Below are 19,507 nucleotides of genomic sequence, written 5' to 3' on the forward strand. Positions count from 1 at the left end.
AGGCAACAAAGGAGTGGCTCAAGAAGAAGCACATTAAGGTCCTGGAGTGGCCTAGCCAGTCTCCAGACCTTAATCCCATAGAAAATCTGTGGAGGGAGCTGAAGGTTCGAGTTGCCAAACGTTAGCCTCGAAACCTTAATGACTTGGAAAGGATCTGCAAAGAGGAGTGGGACAAAATCCCTCCTGAGATGTGTGCAAACCTGGTGGCCAACTACAAGAAACGTCTGACCTCTGTGATTGCCAACAAGGGTTTTGCCACCAAGTACTAAGTCGAAGTATTTCCCTCATTAACATGCAAATCAATTTATAACTTTTTTGAAATGCGTTTTTCTTGATTTTTTTGTTGTTATTCTGTCTCTCACTGTTAAAATACACCTACCATTAAAATTATAGACTGATCATTTCTTTGTCAGTGGGCAAACGTACAAAATCAGCAGGGGATCAAATAATTTTTTCCCTCACTGTATATATAAAAAGTAATAGACTGAACTTTTAATATGTAGGTTAGAATAAATAAATAATGACAAATAAACATTATTGATTTTCCTTTAAATGGGACCACTGTGTTCCAAACTGTTTCATTCTACTGAGAATATGTTCTCTTCCATCAATGAAGAATGACAACTGTGCTCAAATCATGAGTACAGTATGTATCCAAGGGTGCAAGTTTGATTTACAGTATGAAGGGATAGAAATCTGAAATTATGTAATTACAAGTGCTGTCCACAAGAGGTGCTTTGTGTGCATGTTTCTGAATAAGGACCAGGGCTGGGATTAAATCAAAACTGTGACCCACCCGCTAATAGAAAACGACAGAATTATAACCGCTATGATGTACAGCTTTGTAGTTTGCTATTAGGATGTGGGTTCAAGTTTTTTATTTAATCCGGCCCAAGGTTCAAGTTTAGTAATATGTACAATAAGGAAATCATTAGACACAGATACAGTAATTATATTCTATTTAATTTTAAGGTAAATAACTTCTTATGTAGGGCCCTTAGTTGAACATTAGAAAAGGCAACATGGTGATAGTCTGGGTAGTTTCTTTGAATAAACCACAACAAAAATTATTATAATTTGTACGCACACACACACACACACACACACACACACACACACATATATATATATATATATATATATATATATATATATATATATATATATATATATATATATAATTTTTTTTTTGTGATTGTTTTTATATTTTTTGTGATTCTTTTTTTTTAGGGTCTATGTGTCACAGGGAGGGTGGGGTTAACAAAAACCATCAGTGTGAACATAATAATGTCTCTATATTTTGGAACATATACACACAAGGGCTAAACACTTGTGCAGTATGTCAGAAAGGGGGCTGGCATCTGCCTTCCTGTGTTAAGTGAGACGATGCGTTTCCATGTCTGAAGTATCAGATATGACAACGGGTTTTATATCTAACATCATTGCAGGGTGTGAATCCTGGAGCGGAGGTTGTGATTTCTACCTGTGGTCTCCGGAGTGACAGACACTATGGAAGTAGCTTCGACTCTGACAGCTTGGAGAGCCCTGAACAAGCGAGGCTGCTGGACACTGCACTGGGAGTCTCAGAAGAGCCTATTCTCAGACAAGGACTTCATCATTCAGAAACATCACACAGTCTGCCTGCCCTTCTGGATGACAGATGTGCTAATCCACAAGTAGGAGCCAGTGGTAATGAGGAGAGGATTAAGGAGCACTGCATTGAAATGTACAATGTATCTTTGACAGGAAGTAAAGATGTTCTCACCCCTGGTCAGAAAGTAGAGGTAATGTTCATTAAACATTTTTTATGTAATTGATATTGTACCTTGATATCACACTCCTCTGCAAGTGGAACTAGAAGTGGTTCTAGTTACCAGACTGAAACTTACCAATTTGTGTAATAATGTCTGGCTAGGAAATTTACTGTAACATGTCATGGGACTCATGTCAGTAGAGTGAAAGTCTGCAAATTTTGTTGTTGTTGTGGGGAATTGATTTGACTTGATACCAGTTGAGTACTGACTACAAAGGATGGAAAAAAGGAATGAATGCATTGGCAAAAGGTTTAGGGTACAAACTACCTGGAACAATATTAGAGTGTGCTGTGGCCTGTTGTACCAAATACCTTAAGTATGGAATAAATTGAATATTAAATATAGCAGCTTTTCTCTTTTGAAATGTATTGAATTCTATGGTACTTTGTGTGTAGTTTGTGCAACGCCCATAACCTGAAGGTGCATTTAAGTGGAAAACCAATGAGACACATCACTTAGATTTATATAACAGATGCATATGAAAACTCTGACCCAACCACATGGCATTAACCACACATATTCTCTAATTGTTCAAATGTATACAACCTCTGGCAAAATTCTAATATAAAGCTGCCATCAGATGATAGTTTTTCATAATAAATTTGCATCAAAGTTTTGATTTAATCTGCACTTCCAATTTTTTTTATTTAACTTTGAAGTTAGAGAAGTTGAAATTTGGTGTGAGATACAGATGCTTCATATATTCAGATATTCTTGGTGGTGTGGATGAATTTTCAAGAACTGAAGTGGAGCGTATGTTTCAATTAATGTGTGTTATTTTGTAATTTGTTTTAGGAAGATGAGATGATACCAGAACTACGAATGTCTGTAACGAAAGAAGATAACAGGTAACTACAGTATGATGGAAGGAGAGACCCTCATTGCCCATTTGATTCATTTTAACATATTCCTTTGGACACTGACCATGTATTGAGATGCATATTACTTTATAAAAGATTATGAGCAACTTGCCCATTAACAGTTAGTTAACATGAGAACACATGGCCACTGACAACAGTTGGTCAATTGTTAATGTCTTCTATTCGACCAATGGAAGTGTATGCCTGGATGGACTCTCATAAAAACAAAATAATAAATACACTTCTAATAGATAATACCACTCTCATCAGCTGGTGAGAGGAAATTCAGTGATGCACACCAATAGACAGCAGAAAAGCACGTTGCTTTTTCCTAATGAATGTGTCTATGTTTGGGCCCACATGTTCATTTATCATCTATTGAGCAATAATCTGTGAAGCATTCTCTGTGCTGGACAGTTATATGGGATGTAAAACTTAATACTCAGTCCCCCTTGAAGTATTTTGTGACATCCATACATTAAATTGTATAACAATAAAACCTGAAGTTTGGTTTTAGTGCTACATTTTGAATAGTATGTTTTAGCCAGACGCTCAAGGTAGCCTATAGGATTCTAATAATCTGCATTCACACCCACAGTTTTGACTGTGTACAGTTTTGTATGTAACCAAGAAGCTAGAAATAAAGGATAGTAATGCAAATTATATTTATAATTGAATTAATTTATCCAAAGATTATACTTGAACTACCATGACACAGCTCTGTATAAAAACTGTACTGTGGTCATTTTCTTGAATTTTTAAATACTAATAACCTACTTATCAGTGATTTTGTTATTTCACAATGCTGGGCTGGTAGTAAATGTACTTACAGCACTTTAACAGTATGAACCTATTTAGTTATCTGATAAAAGTACACACAAACATGTCTTTAGTAACAATTGTTTCATTAATGTATTTTTTTTTCATATTTTAGAAAATGATTTTGTCCAACCATATTTAATAATGCAAAGTAAGGCACAGAGAAGGTCTGTGACGATACTAAAAATATCCACTTTTTAGTATGTTGATCTAGGAGATTGCAGTTAATTGTGGGCTCGTAATTCCTTGTCATATACATCTCTGACATGGGCTTCTTTTCCAAGGAGAGAGACTGAAGATTGGCAACAATGGCAAAATGAGTTTAGAGGTCAAATTCGAGCTCTGCGCCACTGGTTGAAAGGAATGGAGATGAGGCTTCCCCCTGTGGATCCTGAGGTCAGATCATTTCTTATTCTATAATTAAAAATCCAAAAAAATAATAGCCTGGGTTTTATCATTTAGCAACACAATCCTAGCAAGGCATCTTATATTATTTTGAATGATAAAACTAATGTGGTTACAAATACCTGCCAAATTTTTGGTGGTGGTTTTATTTTTCAGTTCCAGGTCAGATCATTTATCTCTGTGCTCTCCAAAAGTCTTGTCTTTAGCTGGGAGGGTGCAGTTACCTGACTGTTTGTGTCTGATACTGAAGAAGACAACTGCAGTCATTTAGCTGGCTACTGATGTCACAAGCAACGAAGCAAAAAAACTAAACCACAGCCTGTTTCACGACAGCTGGCAGAGTAAAAGAAAATATTTGTCCACTCATATGCTAGAGATTTGGAACATGTCTGTGGGTATAAAACTGATTTTGTATCCCTGTGTATATATGTGTGGGGTAAACAAAGACAATGTGATAACAATGTATTAGATGGTCTGGTTACAAACATTTGATTTACCATAATTAATACATGATGGGTCAAATATTAATGACACAGTATATATAAGTTATAAATGAGTAATGTGCCTGTCACTTACATTCATGTCTTAGATAAAATAAATATAATTTATTATTTATGGAAATTGAGTGAATGTTTCATTAGTAATGACTGGAAAGTGTTACAGAAGGCCTTTTTGATTTAATGTGCACACCAGAACTCTTTGATTGCCTTACATGTGTGTAACTGTTTTCATGCAGATACTGTGTCATGTATTAGCAGTATAAACAATAACTTGGGCAGCTTTTGTCTTATCTATGGTTAATTCCAGTAAGGATTTTGCAAAACAACAGGAAAACTAAAATAAGATAATAAAATACTGAAAATGAGTAATACATGATACTGAGTTTTGTTTCCACAAATTGTTTCTTGATCACAGTTGTAATGAAGCAGCTGTTTCACATGTAAGTCTCATTGACATTGGGTGACAGCCACTTTCTCAGCAGCGGTAAGCCGTGGTCAGGGTTGCTTGTGGTTTATGGCACAGCAGGCACCCTAAGGGGAGAGTTACGGGAAAAAGAGAGGGTCAGAACAGCAGAGAGAGGGGCTCGGTATCTCTGGCAGCCTTTGAGAGGCTTCACTGGAACAACAGCCGGCTTCTTTTGTACAGGAGCAGGCAGGGAGGTTTGTGAGCAAGTCTTTGGCGGAGGCCCTTTGCACACATGGGCGGGCAATCTGAAAAGGAATTAGGTTAGATTTGTGGATCAGAAAGACAAAAAATATGCAGAATCTGACAGATGGATCACGGTGATCTAACTGAAAAGGTTTTTTGTTTTTTGGTTCTTCTTTCTGCAATTTCCATGCATGTCCCATGCAGGGGCAAAATTATTATTATTATTAATATAATCAGGTTTTTTAACCACATGCATGTCTTTTAAATAATCTATTTCCAGCATTAATAGTAGAATAACAGATATGTCCCTTTTGAGCATTGGGCCTTTGTATAAAAGAGACATTAGTCTCAATAAGCCAGACAAACTTATTCTTATAGCACAAAACCAATACCCTGCTCCACCTTAAGAAAAAGGTTGGTGGTTATCTCATCAGGAAACAAAGCATCAGACACCCAGCTCTGAGGCAAATATTACTACACCCACTGTGGTGAAATTACACATGCTTCGAAAATGTCCCAAACTAAAAGGAAATATACAGAATGAGAATGTGTGATTATCTATATCTAGCTTGTGTTCCATTGATATAAATAGACAAATAGATAAGACTCTTGAACACCAACCATTTTCTGGAAGAAGTGAAGCACATCAAGCACATGATGGAGAGGAAAGCACCAGGAAATGATAGAATATTCAACAATATTCCCAGAAAGATTAAATGTAATGGAACATGCTGGAAGATATCAACCACCTTAATTTAAGTCCAATCATTATCCAGAAGCCATATTTCTGAAATAAACATATCAAAATGATGTAAAATTTTACACCAGCATTATTGGTTACATTTTTTCGTTATATATAATAAGTATTAAAGGGATGTTTTGCCTTATTGTATCATAATAGCCTGTTCTTGAAAATTAATGACATCTTTCTCATAAGTTCCTGTACACGTACAGTATTTGCAGCTCGGCTATCCATCTATCTTCACACACACACAATTTTGTAAAGGATAGGGTTTCTGTTTCTATGGGGTCTTTCTAAGTTTCACTTTTATTTCTCAGAAAATACAAACACATCAGAGTTTGCTTTGAATTTAAACAGTGAAAGGATATCTTTGAGAAATAACAGGTTTTCCGTTTTATGCATGTTTGCCAAAGCACCTATCAAATATCAGCTTAATTACAGTTGAATAGCTCTCATTCATAAGGTAAACAAGTAGTCCTGTGAACTGGTGAAAAGAATCTCACCACTTCACAGGACAGTATGTAGGTAGTCTGTCGATATTAGTTTTAATCTGTTGGATGTCATATAATATATGATGACATAATCACAATTACTTTAATGAAAATAACAACATAATAATTATAATAATATAATAATAATAATAATAATAATAATAATAATAATAATAATAATAATCTGGGGAGGCTTTTCTCCCATTCTCTTCTACACAGAACTGTGGAAATGGAAAGTAGATGGAGCAGTTGTGGCAGTTCCATTTGATTCACAAAATATCCATAACCAGATTAAAATGTCCTGAAGTGAGATTACAAAATCAATTTTTGCCTTATTTGGGCCAGCACCTCATGGGGGTGAAAACGCTGTAGTGCACGGTTGCTTTTAAGTTACAAATATATATATATACAGGTAGAGTGGGTTTAAAAGTCATAGGTTAAAAGACTTACAACCAATATACCACTGGATTTACAGGGGGGACCTGTCCTGCACAAACATAAGAAGATAGACAGAGGCTTTAACAAAACACAAGATATTCAAGCTGCTGTTCATATATGCTGTTTGTAAAACCAAATAAGTCAATTTGGATAAAGGCATCTGCTTAATTATCTGCGCCCCCCATTTTCATCAGATCCACAGTGTGACAGATTCTGTTTCTTCTATTTAATAGAGTCTTCTCCAGTGAGATTACAGATCAAGCAGATGGATGAATTGCCTACAGTTTCCTTAGTACATAAACTGTAATACATAGCTGTACATGCGTGTGTATAACATGTGATGTTTTTAGGATATGATACTAAATTGTACAGATTTCTAGGATACCCATTCTCTGGTCAAGAAGCAAAATGTAGCAGCAATGTTATGTTAATATCCAGTAATCTTTCAATCTCCAAACAATTCCCAGTTATGGGACATCACCTTTCACACAGAAGCACATGAAAAGCCTTATAGCAAAGCTGTCTAAGGCCCCTGCGTACAGGGACCCAAGTACATTGCATGCAGGCAAAACACCCTCTTCTGACTTTTCACTGTGCAAGAGAAGTTGTCCGTGTGTGTGCTGGATTGTTTACATTCCTCCCCACTAAGCATCTTATAGTGACTCTATTATTCTAGTATCTATAATTCTATTATTATATGATTGATATACAGACGGGTGACAAATTAAAGGAAAAATCAATATAAAGTGTCTCACTAAGGTGTTGGGCACCACGAGCCACCAGAAAAACTTCAATGCTCTTGGCACAGATTCTACGAGTCTCTGAACTCTACTGGAGGGATGAACACCATTCTTCCAAAAGATATTCCCTAATTTGGTGTTTTGATGATGGTGGTGGAGAGCGCTGTCTAACACGTCGGTCCAAAATATCCCATAGGTGTACAATTGGGTTGAGATCTGGTGACTGTGAAGGCCATAGCATATGATTCACATCATTTTCATACTCATCAAACAATTCAGTGAGCCCTCGTGCCTTGTGGATGGGGGCATTGGCATCCTGGAAGAGACCACTCCCATCAGGATAGAAATGTTTCACCATAGGATAAAGGTGATCACTCATTGTAATGAATTGCAGTGACACTTCCCTCTAAGGGGACAAGTGGACCCAAACCATGCCAGGAAAATTCCCCCCACAGCATAACAGAGCCTCCGGACCCCCTCACTGTAGGGGTCAAGCAGTCAGGCCAGTACCGTTCTCTTGGTGTCGCCACTCATGCACTCACCCTCTTGTCGAGAACAAGAGCCAGTTGAGCGTCTTTGTGACTAAAGCTCCTGCCATTCATGCCCCAATAATGACCCCTCGTTCACAGTCACTTAGATCCTTTCCTCTTGCCTTCTTGATACAAAATTGAGGTCAACTGGACCTGCTCAGCATTTGTATTCATGCCACAGAGCATGATAGGATGTTAACTTTTATTCAGGTTTTTCCTTTAATTTGTCACCCGTCTATACACAGTGACTTATTATTATATTGTTATTACTTATTCTTATATCTTACCCTACTTTTTGTCATCCCATGGTCTGCGGACTGGAAGTTTGTGGCTGCTCCTTCCATGATATTCTCGAACAGCAGCTTACTTCGCAACCAATCCCCTTTTTCCATTGCAGGAAATGAGATGCAGTCATTGGGGCTCCAGTAGGCAGAGGTACTGGGCTTGATTTTTACTATTGTCACAGCCCATGCTGCATGTCTGTATTTAGTTTTTCCATTATTATTATTATTATTATTATTATTATTATTATTATTATAATAATTATTATTATTATCGTTTGTATTGTATCATTGTATGTGGATATGGGCGTCTGCCAAGAAAAAATAAATAAATAAATAATAATAATGATAATAATAATAATAATAATAATAATAATAATAATAATAATAATAATAATAATAATGTGGGACTCTGGTAGGGCTGTACCAGTTTCTCATTAGACTTCTGTGTGGTGAGAGTTGCTGTGACCTTGAGCACAGTCTTCTTTGAGGTTGCACAGTTGCCCCCAAAATGGCTCGGTCCAGCTTTTGCTCTCCCCCCGCACCACTTGAATGCTTCAGCCTTGCCGTGGGGGATGCCCTGCCATGTTGCCACTGTGGGACCATCACGAGTACTGCATGGTGTGCTTGGGGCCTGCTCATGCAGAAAAGGATTTTAAGGTAATATCCCTGTATAACAGGATTGAGAGGGCTATGGATTGTCAGCCTGCTTCAACTAGGAGTGCACACTCCTCTACAGCTCCCTCATCTTGTTTATTACAACCCCACTCTGTCTTTCTTCATTTAAACTCATAGATTTTGTTAAGTAATTAAAATAATTATCTTTGTGTGGGGAATATTTGCGCATTGACCTTATAGTCTTTTTCAAATCCCACCTAGAGAGCATTTTTAATTTTTGCATTCAGCAACTTCACACAGCAAAAGGTGTTGAAAGAATCCTTCTCATGCTTGCAAGTGTGAAACCCATAAAGACATGATAATTGCTTTTCTGAATTTCAATGGGAATAGAGGTGTCACATCATGTGATTGTTCTTCAACCTGCAAGACTGTGAAAGCTGTTTCTTTTATATCCCTTTGCTCCATATTGCTCTTTATCTCACTGTATAATAATTGTGATGCTAATTCTGAAGCACAAGTCTGACGAGTCTGGCGTACCTCTGCTTCCAATACGGAGAGGCCTGTTAACGAGATGCTTGAATTCAATGGAGAGAGACCCTTAAATGTGAACAAAAAAAAGGGGGTCTTCTTTACCCTGACACCAGCTGTGCTGAGATTGAATTGAATCATTCTGTATTTTTCAGGTGGTTAGATTCTGTACAACGTTTCAGAACCTTTTTGTTACTATTGTATAGTGTTTACAACACAGTGTTATAGATCTATTTGGAGTTTATATATTTCAAGCCATGTAGGGTTATTGAATTAAAATGCATATTTATATTTGCAGAATTAAATAAATATGTGTGAAATAATAACTCATTACATTAAATACACATTTGAGAGGGTTATTAGCCTCTGTTTTATCACTATTATTGGGAGCTTGGGAGCTAAATATATATATTTATTTAATTTCTTAACAAAACCTAATAGTAATAGTACATTTGATCTTTTTCTTTATTTTGTTTCAACAGTTTAGGTTTATAGACAAATCTCTTAAATTGATGTGACTGAAGATGTGACTTGTTTTCAGCATTCAAGGATGGGGAGCTAATTTCACATCCTGAAAATTACTATGCTTCTAGCAAGCAGATGTAAAATATTAGGAAAATCACCTTCTCTGATTGCAGTTTTTATAATGAATCCTAGATCCCTAGTGTTTGTTTTTTATGGGATAAGTCAATGGCCACATGAATAAAGTTGCATACATAACCTGTATACAAATAGATTGAGGGCCAGCAACGGGTGAAAAGAACAGTGCTCTGCTTGCTTCTGTCTTGCATGCAAATCTGGCAGGGTTTTCAAGTGATGAGAAGAAGTTGATGCTGTGGTCTGGGTAAAAGACTTGTTGGGAAAAACAAAGTAATTACTTAAAACACGGTAGGGGTCCTCATGTAAATCAAGTTTACAGCTCTCATTCCTGAGATATTTCCTGGGCCACCTTTTTAGTGTTTCCGCAACTAATGTATTGACCACATTTCAGCACTGTGATAGACAGACAGAAAAAAAGTGTATTTCCCAAGAAAAGGATATGTAGTAACAATGATGCTTATGTAATTACTTTTGCATCCCCGATAGATTGTTATGTGGACATCATTTGCTTCACATATTTAAGTCTATTTCAACATGTACATAGTACACATAAGTAATTCTTCTGTAAAGTCAAATCAGAATTGCTGATAAGTATTTTAATGTCGCCATCAATGCCCACACTTCCACACCTTCTCTGCCCACTCCATATTCCACTGCAGAAAACAAAGCAATGACCACATTCATTTTACTTTATCGAATTTAGTTCCTCCCATCATGAACTTTCCTCAGTTGAATATTTAGCTGAAATTGTCCACTGTCCACTGATTTGCCTTCACCAAATAAATTGTAACTCTTTCTTGAAGACAGATAAACCAATACCAAAATGTAGAGGGTGTATTCTTGTTTCCTTTTTCCAGTGACTCAGGCATCTAATAGCTTGAGTCCCCCACAGGGGGCCTCCATTTTCATTCAAAAAATCCGGCCTCTCTGGGAAATAAATGCTCCAGTGATAAATTACTGATTTAAAGAACTGCACTTTAGTTTTGACCAATCAAAAAGAGCCCTTTTTATTAAAAAAAAGCTTCTGTGTGCCATTTGTTATTCCACAAGGGAGTAAAGATGGTTCGCAAAGTGCTAATTAGCATATACTCGAGTACCTATTCAGTTTTATTTAATTTAGGAATTGGGGGGAAGGGTAATATGCTAAGGATTAATCCACTTTTAGGGCTTTCAAGTCTTCTGGCCCATACTGTTTTATTAGATTTATTCTAATTCAGTGTCATTTGCAATCCATTTACAATGCACTTCTCATTCCCCCTACCCCCATTCTACAATCCAAGAATAATGTTCATGTTCCACTTTTTCACTAATCCCACTTGTGGTTCTCTCCTCTTGGCTAGCACATGTACTCTGTGAAAACATTATTTTATTTACGCACCAGTTAATTTATATCATCTTGACATCACGAATCCATAAGTAAATACATTTTTTATAAACACAGATAACACTTAAATATGTTGTAAAACATGTTGATACTTGTTTAGTTTTCAGGAATTATACACTTGTTTCATAAGAAAACTGTTCAATTGCTTTCATTATTATGCATTTGGTTTACATGATCTCATGATCTCATAGGAGGTTGTGGGTTGATGATGCAGTAGCACAATCAGTGGAACTGAAGACATTGAGGATTAAGCTATGATTGTTTTTTGTTGTTCAAGTACTGAATTCTGAGTTTGGCAGGAACTGCCTGAACTCCTGGCAGAATTTAAGAAAAGAAGACTGACTAATTGAACTGGTTAAATACACTGAAATTCAAACATGGACAAAACCCAGATAGAAAAGTCCAGATATGAATGAGGTCTGGAAATAAATTAGGTATTTTTGCCTTTTGTTCGAAGACGGATGCTGGTTCTCGACAAAAGAAATAAGCAACTAGAGTGGGCCATGCTTTTAGAGTCCTGTAACAAAAACACAATGGAATTTGAAAGAATGACCCTGACACAATATTTTACCTTCCTGCTCCTAAAAAGGTCTGTTTGTGTCAGGGTTTTTTGTAAGGCCAATGAGGATGCTGATTCATTCAACCATATCTATTGATCAATAACTTTTCCAAGTTTTTTTAAACATAATTTCAACTAAGAAAACCAATGAAGATTCCAGCTGAGTGAGCTGAGTTAAGAAAGGGGTTTGCAAACATTTGCCTGCCACTCCATTGATTTCTATAGGATGGCTGTCAAAATGTATTCCTGACCCCACAGTGGATTGAGCTGCCCACAGCCATTAGCTGCTGCACTCTGTTAGACACAGCCTAATCGCACTCCAGCATAATTTGTCTCATTAGGAAGACAAATGGGAGATGATGAGCTAAGTGCATTGTTGATTTGCGGGGTTCTATGTAATGGTGGGATAAGATCTCACTGACCCCCATTAAAAAAACCTTATATCAGTGTTTAAAAATATGAACTTTTGATGTTCTGGTAAAATGAATAATTGTGTATTACTTGTATTTAGAGATAAGCATATGCATTTTGCGACCAGTGTTGGGGGGCTGGTGCTCCATGGAAATGTTTGCATTGGCTGAGTGGTCTATTGGCCAAATAAAACTGAGAAACACTGGTGTAAATGATTTTATTTATTGAAAAATATTGTTTGCATTCTAATGTAGTGTATAACTTTTTTTTTTTTACTGTTTCTAAAACCTGTAAGGAGTCTGTTAAATAATAATAAAATCATTATCATCATCATCATCATCATCATCATCATCATCATCATGAACAAATAGGTTTTGTTTTAAACTGAATTCATTATCAAAATGTTTGAATTTGTTTTAAATTGCTTTGTTGCTCTTCATATACAACCTCACAAAGATTTATGAAAAAAACATTTTATTCCTGCTTTTTAGCCTGACAGTGTTGTCCTGTCTTCTTCATTATAGGGTCCTTTTGCATTTTTTAGTATGGTGAGAAACTGGAGCACAAGGAGGTGAAATAACTTGACCTCAGGGCCAGACAATTGGAACCGTTTTTCCCAGGATAGCCAAGCTGATAGGCTTTTTCTTTTTACATTCTTTATTTCAATTGCCCCACATTGGTACAAAGAGTCTGGGTGATTTAAGTGCTCTGAGAGTCAAGTGGCATCTGAGTTATACTTTAAACAGTATCAGTGAGTCAGCCCATAAAAGTTAAGAGAAGATGGGTAATAGTCATAAACTACACTTGAAAACTCAAGTTTTATTCCACCGCTTTGCTTTCTTCTGCTCTTCTTCGGTGAATGTAAAGTATAACTTGTGGGTGATTCAGTGTTTCCATGTTCAGTGGGGGGTCCTGCCTTTACAACAGGGCAAGGTTATGACAAAGCAATTAGCTCCGCCCCAGGTCAGAGTCTCAGTAGTTCCCAAACAGAGACTCCAATAGGGTCTGCCGGCTCTCATTCCTTCACACAAAACCACAGAACTCTACAACTTTCAGAAACTCAAAGGTTGAGTTCACAGGACACCTTTTCCAAAATATCCAGTATAAAAAATAAATACAAAGAAGCAAGACAAAGAAAATCAACAAAGGAATATATGTAGGCTCAGTCCTTTATTTTCTAGTGGGAATGACCAATGGAATTTGTCATAACACTTTTAAAAGTTCGAAGGTTCAGTTGTTTTTTTAGTTGAAGCTGGATGTGTTCTGGCCAGGGACTGGTAACATATCTATTAAATGTGAACTTTCAGTTAATTCACGTTCAGTATTTTAATTTACACAAAACAATGTCATTTCTAAAATCTCCATTAATTTGCATATTTGTTTTCATAAGGAGAGACATATGTTTCCACATGGTTTAATAGAAAGTGAATTTAGGCGTTTGATTCAAATTACATCTAGATTAATGAATTTACCTAAAGCGCCTGTTTAATAAATCAGAATTTGTATAAAATAGTTTGGTAAAACATAGACACCTTAGCTGCATGCAACTGTCAGTAAGATGCCTTGCTTCACCAGGCAAGCTAATTACCCTTTCAATCGTGTCTTTTATATGACTGAAGCAGCATTCAGTTCATTACCTTTATTGGTTTACATTCCTCTCTAATTGGTCTCTCTGCCTGTGAACATTTGCATCCACTGGCAATGTCTAATACCAAAATCTAACAAGAAATCTTGCTTTGGGGTACATTTACCTCAGGTCACCAGTGACTTCACTCATGCACTCATACAGATCCCTGCACCTACATCTATGTGTTTCTAATTCTAAATAAATGAATCCCTAAATGAAACTAATTTAAGTGAAAGTGCATGTCTTATAAAACCTAATCTTACAAAAACACTTAGCAGATATAATTGCTGTGGAATAACTGCATCAGAATCAGTGTATTATCATCATATTTGTAACTGAATAAGGATAAAGCAAATGTAATTTCTATCAAATCTAAATAACAAGAAGAATTATTATATTTCAGTTTAACAAAAGAGTAGCAAGAGAAGCAGACTTTCAATGTTCAGTGTGTTCATAAGCCTCTGACTTTCTTTATTTGTGTCTTGCCTGTCGTGGTGGCCTGAGGGTCCATATTTCATTTGAAGGCTGCCTCCTCTGCTTTCTTAGCCCTGACTAATCCACAGATTTTTGCACTTGTTTGAAAGCTGCAGGTTCTGTTCATCGACTCCTTGCAGATTATTAGGAAAGGCAGGGGGGTGGGCAGTCTGGGAAAGCACTGCTGGGAAGTTATCGCGAAGCATTCTGCGAGGCTTGTGGGCACCTGTCCACACAACGCCAGCAGGACACTGATTAAAAGATTCCTTTTCTGTGCCAACTTTCTCATTGCTCAAATAGGTATTTTCTATGCAGTGTAATTGAACAGGACATCTGAACTTTCAACATTCTTAGGAATTCAAAGAAAACTACTGCCTTCCACAAAATCCCACAAAATCACAAAGCTGTCTATTGGAGCCACTCCTGACTGGCATTGTCTGCTAAAAGACAAACTTTCAGCAACCCTTTTTAAGGTTCTCAATAGTGAGTCACTGTTATATCATAGTGGTGATAAGGGGAGTGCAGAGAATACGCGAGGCATATTCAGCCATGGTATAAGCTGAAAGCAAAGTAAATGCATATTGATTTACCAGAGTAAACTTTTACAAAGGAAAGATGTATAAAAACACTGTAACATGCATGTGATTTTGAGTTTAAGTCAATTTACCTCACAGTTGATTTGTATGTATATGCATTTGGGGTGATATGATGTAGTTGGAATGACACAATCAGATTGGTCCCCATCGCTAGTTTACAAAGCTGTTTGCAATCAAATATTCATAACCAACCTCAAACAGTCTATTGTGTGAAAAGTTTATTGCTATCATATATAGTTTTTTAAAAAAGGGAACAATAGCCCTGTGCATTATGTTCATTCAATCATTCTTCAAGTCTAAAAAAGTGATATAATTTATAAAACCTGTATGTCTTATGGTAGCTTAGCAACCCTATCAATTTTTCCATAGACAAAGAGAATCTGAGAAAATATACTTTGATAAGTTGTTGTAATTGAACCCACTAATACATTTCAAGGGGCTTAAGAAAGAACATAAAAACATAAGAAAGTTTATAAACGAGAGGGGGCCATTCGACCCATCGTGCTCGTTTGGTGTTCATTAATATCTAAGTGATCCAAGGATCCTATCCAGACTATTTTTAAATGTTCCCAAACTTTCAGCTTCAACCACATCGCTGGGTAGTTTATTCCAGATTGTGACTACTCTCTGTGTAAAGAAGTGTCTCCTGTTTTACGTTTTGAATGCCTTGAAGCCCAATTTCCATTTGTGTCCCCGGGTGCCTGTATCCCTGCTGATCTGGAAAAGCTCCTCTGGTTTGATGTGGTTGATGCCCTTCATGATTTTGAAGACTTGGATCAAGTCCCCATGTAGTCTCCTCTGTTCCAGGGTGAAAAGGTTCAGTTCCCTCAGTCTCTCCAAGTAGGACTTTCCTTCAGACCTGGAATATGTCTGGTTGCTCTCCTCTGAACTGCCTCTAAAGCAGCAATATCCTTCTTGAAATGTGGTGCCCAGAACTGTACACAGTATTCCAGATGAGGTCTAACTAGCGCATTGTACAGTCTTAACATTACTTCCCTTGTTTTAAATTCTACACTTTTGACAATATACCCTAGCATTCTGTTTGCCTTTTTTATTGCTTCCCCACATTGCTTGGATGGAGAAAGTGAGGAGTCCACATAGACTCCTAGGTCTTTCTCATGCGTTACTTCATCTAGATCTGTACCTCCCATAGTGTAATTATAGTGGACATTTTTGTTACCTGCATGTATTACCTTGCACTTGTCCACATTGAATTTCATTTACCAGGTGTCAGCCCACAACTGAATATTATCTAAGTCCCTCTGAATAGCCTGTGTTGCCAAGATTGTATCTGCTGAGCCACCTATTTTAGTATCATCTGCAAATTTGACAAGTTTGCTAACTATCCCAGAGTTCAGATCATTAATATAGATTATAAAAAGCAAAGGCCCTAGTACTGATCCCTGTGGAACTCCACTAACAACCTCACTCCAGTTAGAAGTGACTCCTCTTATCGACACCCTCTGTTTCCTATACATCAACCAGTTCAAAATCCATCTACTTACATTACCCTGAATGCCTACAGCTTCCAATTTGAGGATCAGTCTTTGGTGTGGAACCTTATCAAAAGCTTTTTGGAAATCTAAGTATATCATATCATATGCTTTCACGTGATCTACAGCTGTAGTTGCATGTTCAAAAAATTCTAATAAATTAGTAAGACATGATCTGCCTCGTCTAAACCCCCAGACTGATTGGTCTGTAATTTCCTGGCTCAGTTTTGTCTCCTTTCTTCTAGATTGGTATGACATTTGCTGTCTTCCAGTCAGTTGGCACATCCCCTGTTCTAAGTGTCATTTGGAATAATCGAGTTAGCGGCCTATAAATAATTTCCCTAATTTCTTTAAGTACTGTTGGAAATATCCCATCTGGCCCAGGTAATTTGTTTGTTTTTAATTCTGCTAGTCCCTTTAGTACCTCCTCCTCAATTATCCTGATCTCTCTTAGGGTTTGACTGGACTGATTGTCAACCTGTGGCATGTCATCTGTTTTTTCTTTTGTAAAAACCTCTGTGAAATACTCATTTAGAATATTTGCCACATCTTGTTCGTTTTCCAAGATACCTAAATTTTTGCCCTTTATCTGTTTCACCTCCTCCTTTATTGACCGCTTGCTGTTGTAATATTGAAATAAGCTCTTTGCATTGGTTTTAGCTCCAAGAGCTATGTTTCTTTCTATTTCCCTCTTTGCTTTCCTGATCCCTTTCTTAAGATCTCTTTGCAGCTCAACATATTCTATGTATTTTGTTTTGTCACCATCCTTTTTGTATGCGCTATACAACATTTTCTTCGTCTTTATATTTTTTTGCATACCTCTATTAAACCATTTTGGCCAGTGTTTTTTGTTCCTCAATTTGCTAGGTTTTGGTACAAATTGCTCATGAGCCTCAAGTAGTATATTCTTAAAATATACCCATCCATTTTCAACTAACTCTGTATCCAGTGTGCTCCAGCCTACCTCTTCTAAGTGCCGTCTCATACCTTCAAGGTTTGCTTTTCTAAAATTGTAGACCATTGTTTTAGACTTGGACCTTGTTTTTTGAAAGAATGCCTCAAAGCTAATTCAATTTAAGGCAAACTTAAAACAAAATGAGCAATGCTAACACTATTCTGAAACTAGTCAAACAACAAGATGGCTACCTCTCACCTGTACTCTCCGGTCTCTCTCTGTGGCAACTTGTAAATACTTCTGCTTAAAATAGGATCTCATGATAGTTGTTTTTTGTCTTGTCTTTTTTTATTATTTGGTATCACCGGAGTTTAGGAAGCTGGACCTGAGTTTAAAAGAAATCAGGGTTTTTACAGTAATTAGTTTTCTTTGTTGCTGCTGCTGCTGCTGGTGAACTGGATTTGAAAGGAGATGGGAGTTTCTCCTTTTGTGGCCCGCGTTGCTTGTCTCTGAGGTCACTGCATGAGCAGGAGAATGACTGGGGCTGAGGCAGCTATCACTTAACATCTGAATGTATGGGGAGCCTGGGGTCTTTATAACGTTTTTGTTTTTTTCACTGGAACCAGAGTAGAGCTCTAAAAAGCCAAAGAAAACTTGGGGGAGGGGTTTGCCAGAGGAGGGGGTTTGGATTTGTGTTTGTGTGTGTGGAAGGGGGGCTTACTGTGTAACAGCCAGGCAAAGAAAGACAAGGAGTAGAGAATTGCCATCTACAGGCAAGTGCCAGTGGCCATGAGCTTCAGGGACTAACAGATGAAAGCAGAGATGCGCGAATATAGAGATCACCGTTTTTTGGGGGGAGGCATTCTAGTGGAATTGGGAATGTAACTGAGCTCTGGAAAATCTCAGTGTTTGCTGTACATCTATCTCCTATTTGGAACACACCAGTAACCAAACAAACAAGAATCCCTCTGCCTGAGAAGAACAAAAAGAGAAGGGGGAAAGAGGGAAAGTTGTACATTGCTCGCCAGTGGCTGAGGGCAAACGCATGGCAAGGCTTGCTTGTTTGTGAGTGGAGTCTGCCTTTGGCAATGGAGAAGCTGACAAAAGGATGCTTGCACAGGGCAGGATTACGTAGAAGTAAATTTTGTTTTGTTTCTTGGTTTCTTTTTGACTGCTCTATGAGTAAGTACATATCTTGGTCATAATTGACAGTGACAAGTCCAGGAACTTGTCTTATGTTAGCCATAAAACTAAGGTTGGTCCTTCTTTTAACTTAAACATGTGCATACAGTCCTGTCTTATACAATGTAACAATATTATTACCATAACAATGTTAGTGACTGATGCACTCTGAGCAAATGAATCAGAATGTAAAATTGGATAATGGATTAAATATGTATTTTGTAGTTTTATATTCAAAAGGAGACATTTGTGTGTCTTCAATAAATAAGGAGTATAGTTCCATTGAATTGTACTGTTGATTGTGATATCATTAGTTAAGGATTGCCACTGTTAATACAGTTATATGTTGACATGCACTACACATGCATTGATAAACTTTTATTTAGTATACGTGATTATAGTATATATATATTTTTTAATTCAGTAGTGCTTGCAAAATGTTAGGTATACAGAAGAATAGTAAATCAAATGGGATGTTTTCTGCCTAGCATAAAATATAAACATACATACATACATACATACATACATATTGTGAAAACTGTAATGGCAAATTAGTATTTTATATTTCAGTATCAACTGTTATAAGACTTGTGGGAAGAAATGTACCAATACTTTTACTTCAACCACCACTACTACTAATAACAACTTTAATCACAAACAAATGCAAGAATAAATGCCCCTGCTACATTTATTTGTATAATTAACACTATACATCTGCAGTTAAATTGTTTTATAACTATGTTATAACTAATTTTAAACATCCCTAAAATAAATCACACATGTAGATTTAACAGTTGCTTTCATTCTGAAGCAAAGGCCAAAATATGTAATATTGACAAAATTATGTATATTTGCTAATCAAAATTTATTT

General features: G+C 36.8%; 1 protein-coding gene across 1 annotated transcript in view; it reads left to right on the plus strand.

Moving 5' to 3' along the window:
* LOC136759576 (plectin) overlaps positions 1-19,507 on the plus strand; it is a 348,280-nt gene that overhangs the window by 257,995 nt on the left and 70,778 nt on the right. The window contains exons 36-38 of the mRNA XM_066714579.1: positions 1,449-1,784; positions 2,610-2,662; positions 3,778-3,889. Of these exons, the coding sequence (XP_066570676.1) occupies positions 1,449-1,784; positions 2,610-2,662; positions 3,778-3,889 (501 nt within the window). The remainder of the gene's footprint in view (positions 1-1,448; positions 1,785-2,609; positions 2,663-3,777; positions 3,890-19,507) is intronic.

The sequence above is a fragment of the Amia ocellicauda genome, chromosome 10 (assembly GCF_036373705.1).
Source record: "Amia ocellicauda isolate fAmiCal2 chromosome 10, fAmiCal2.hap1, whole genome shotgun sequence".
Lineage (NCBI taxonomy): Eukaryota > Metazoa > Chordata > Actinopteri > Amiiformes > Amiidae > Amia > Amia ocellicauda.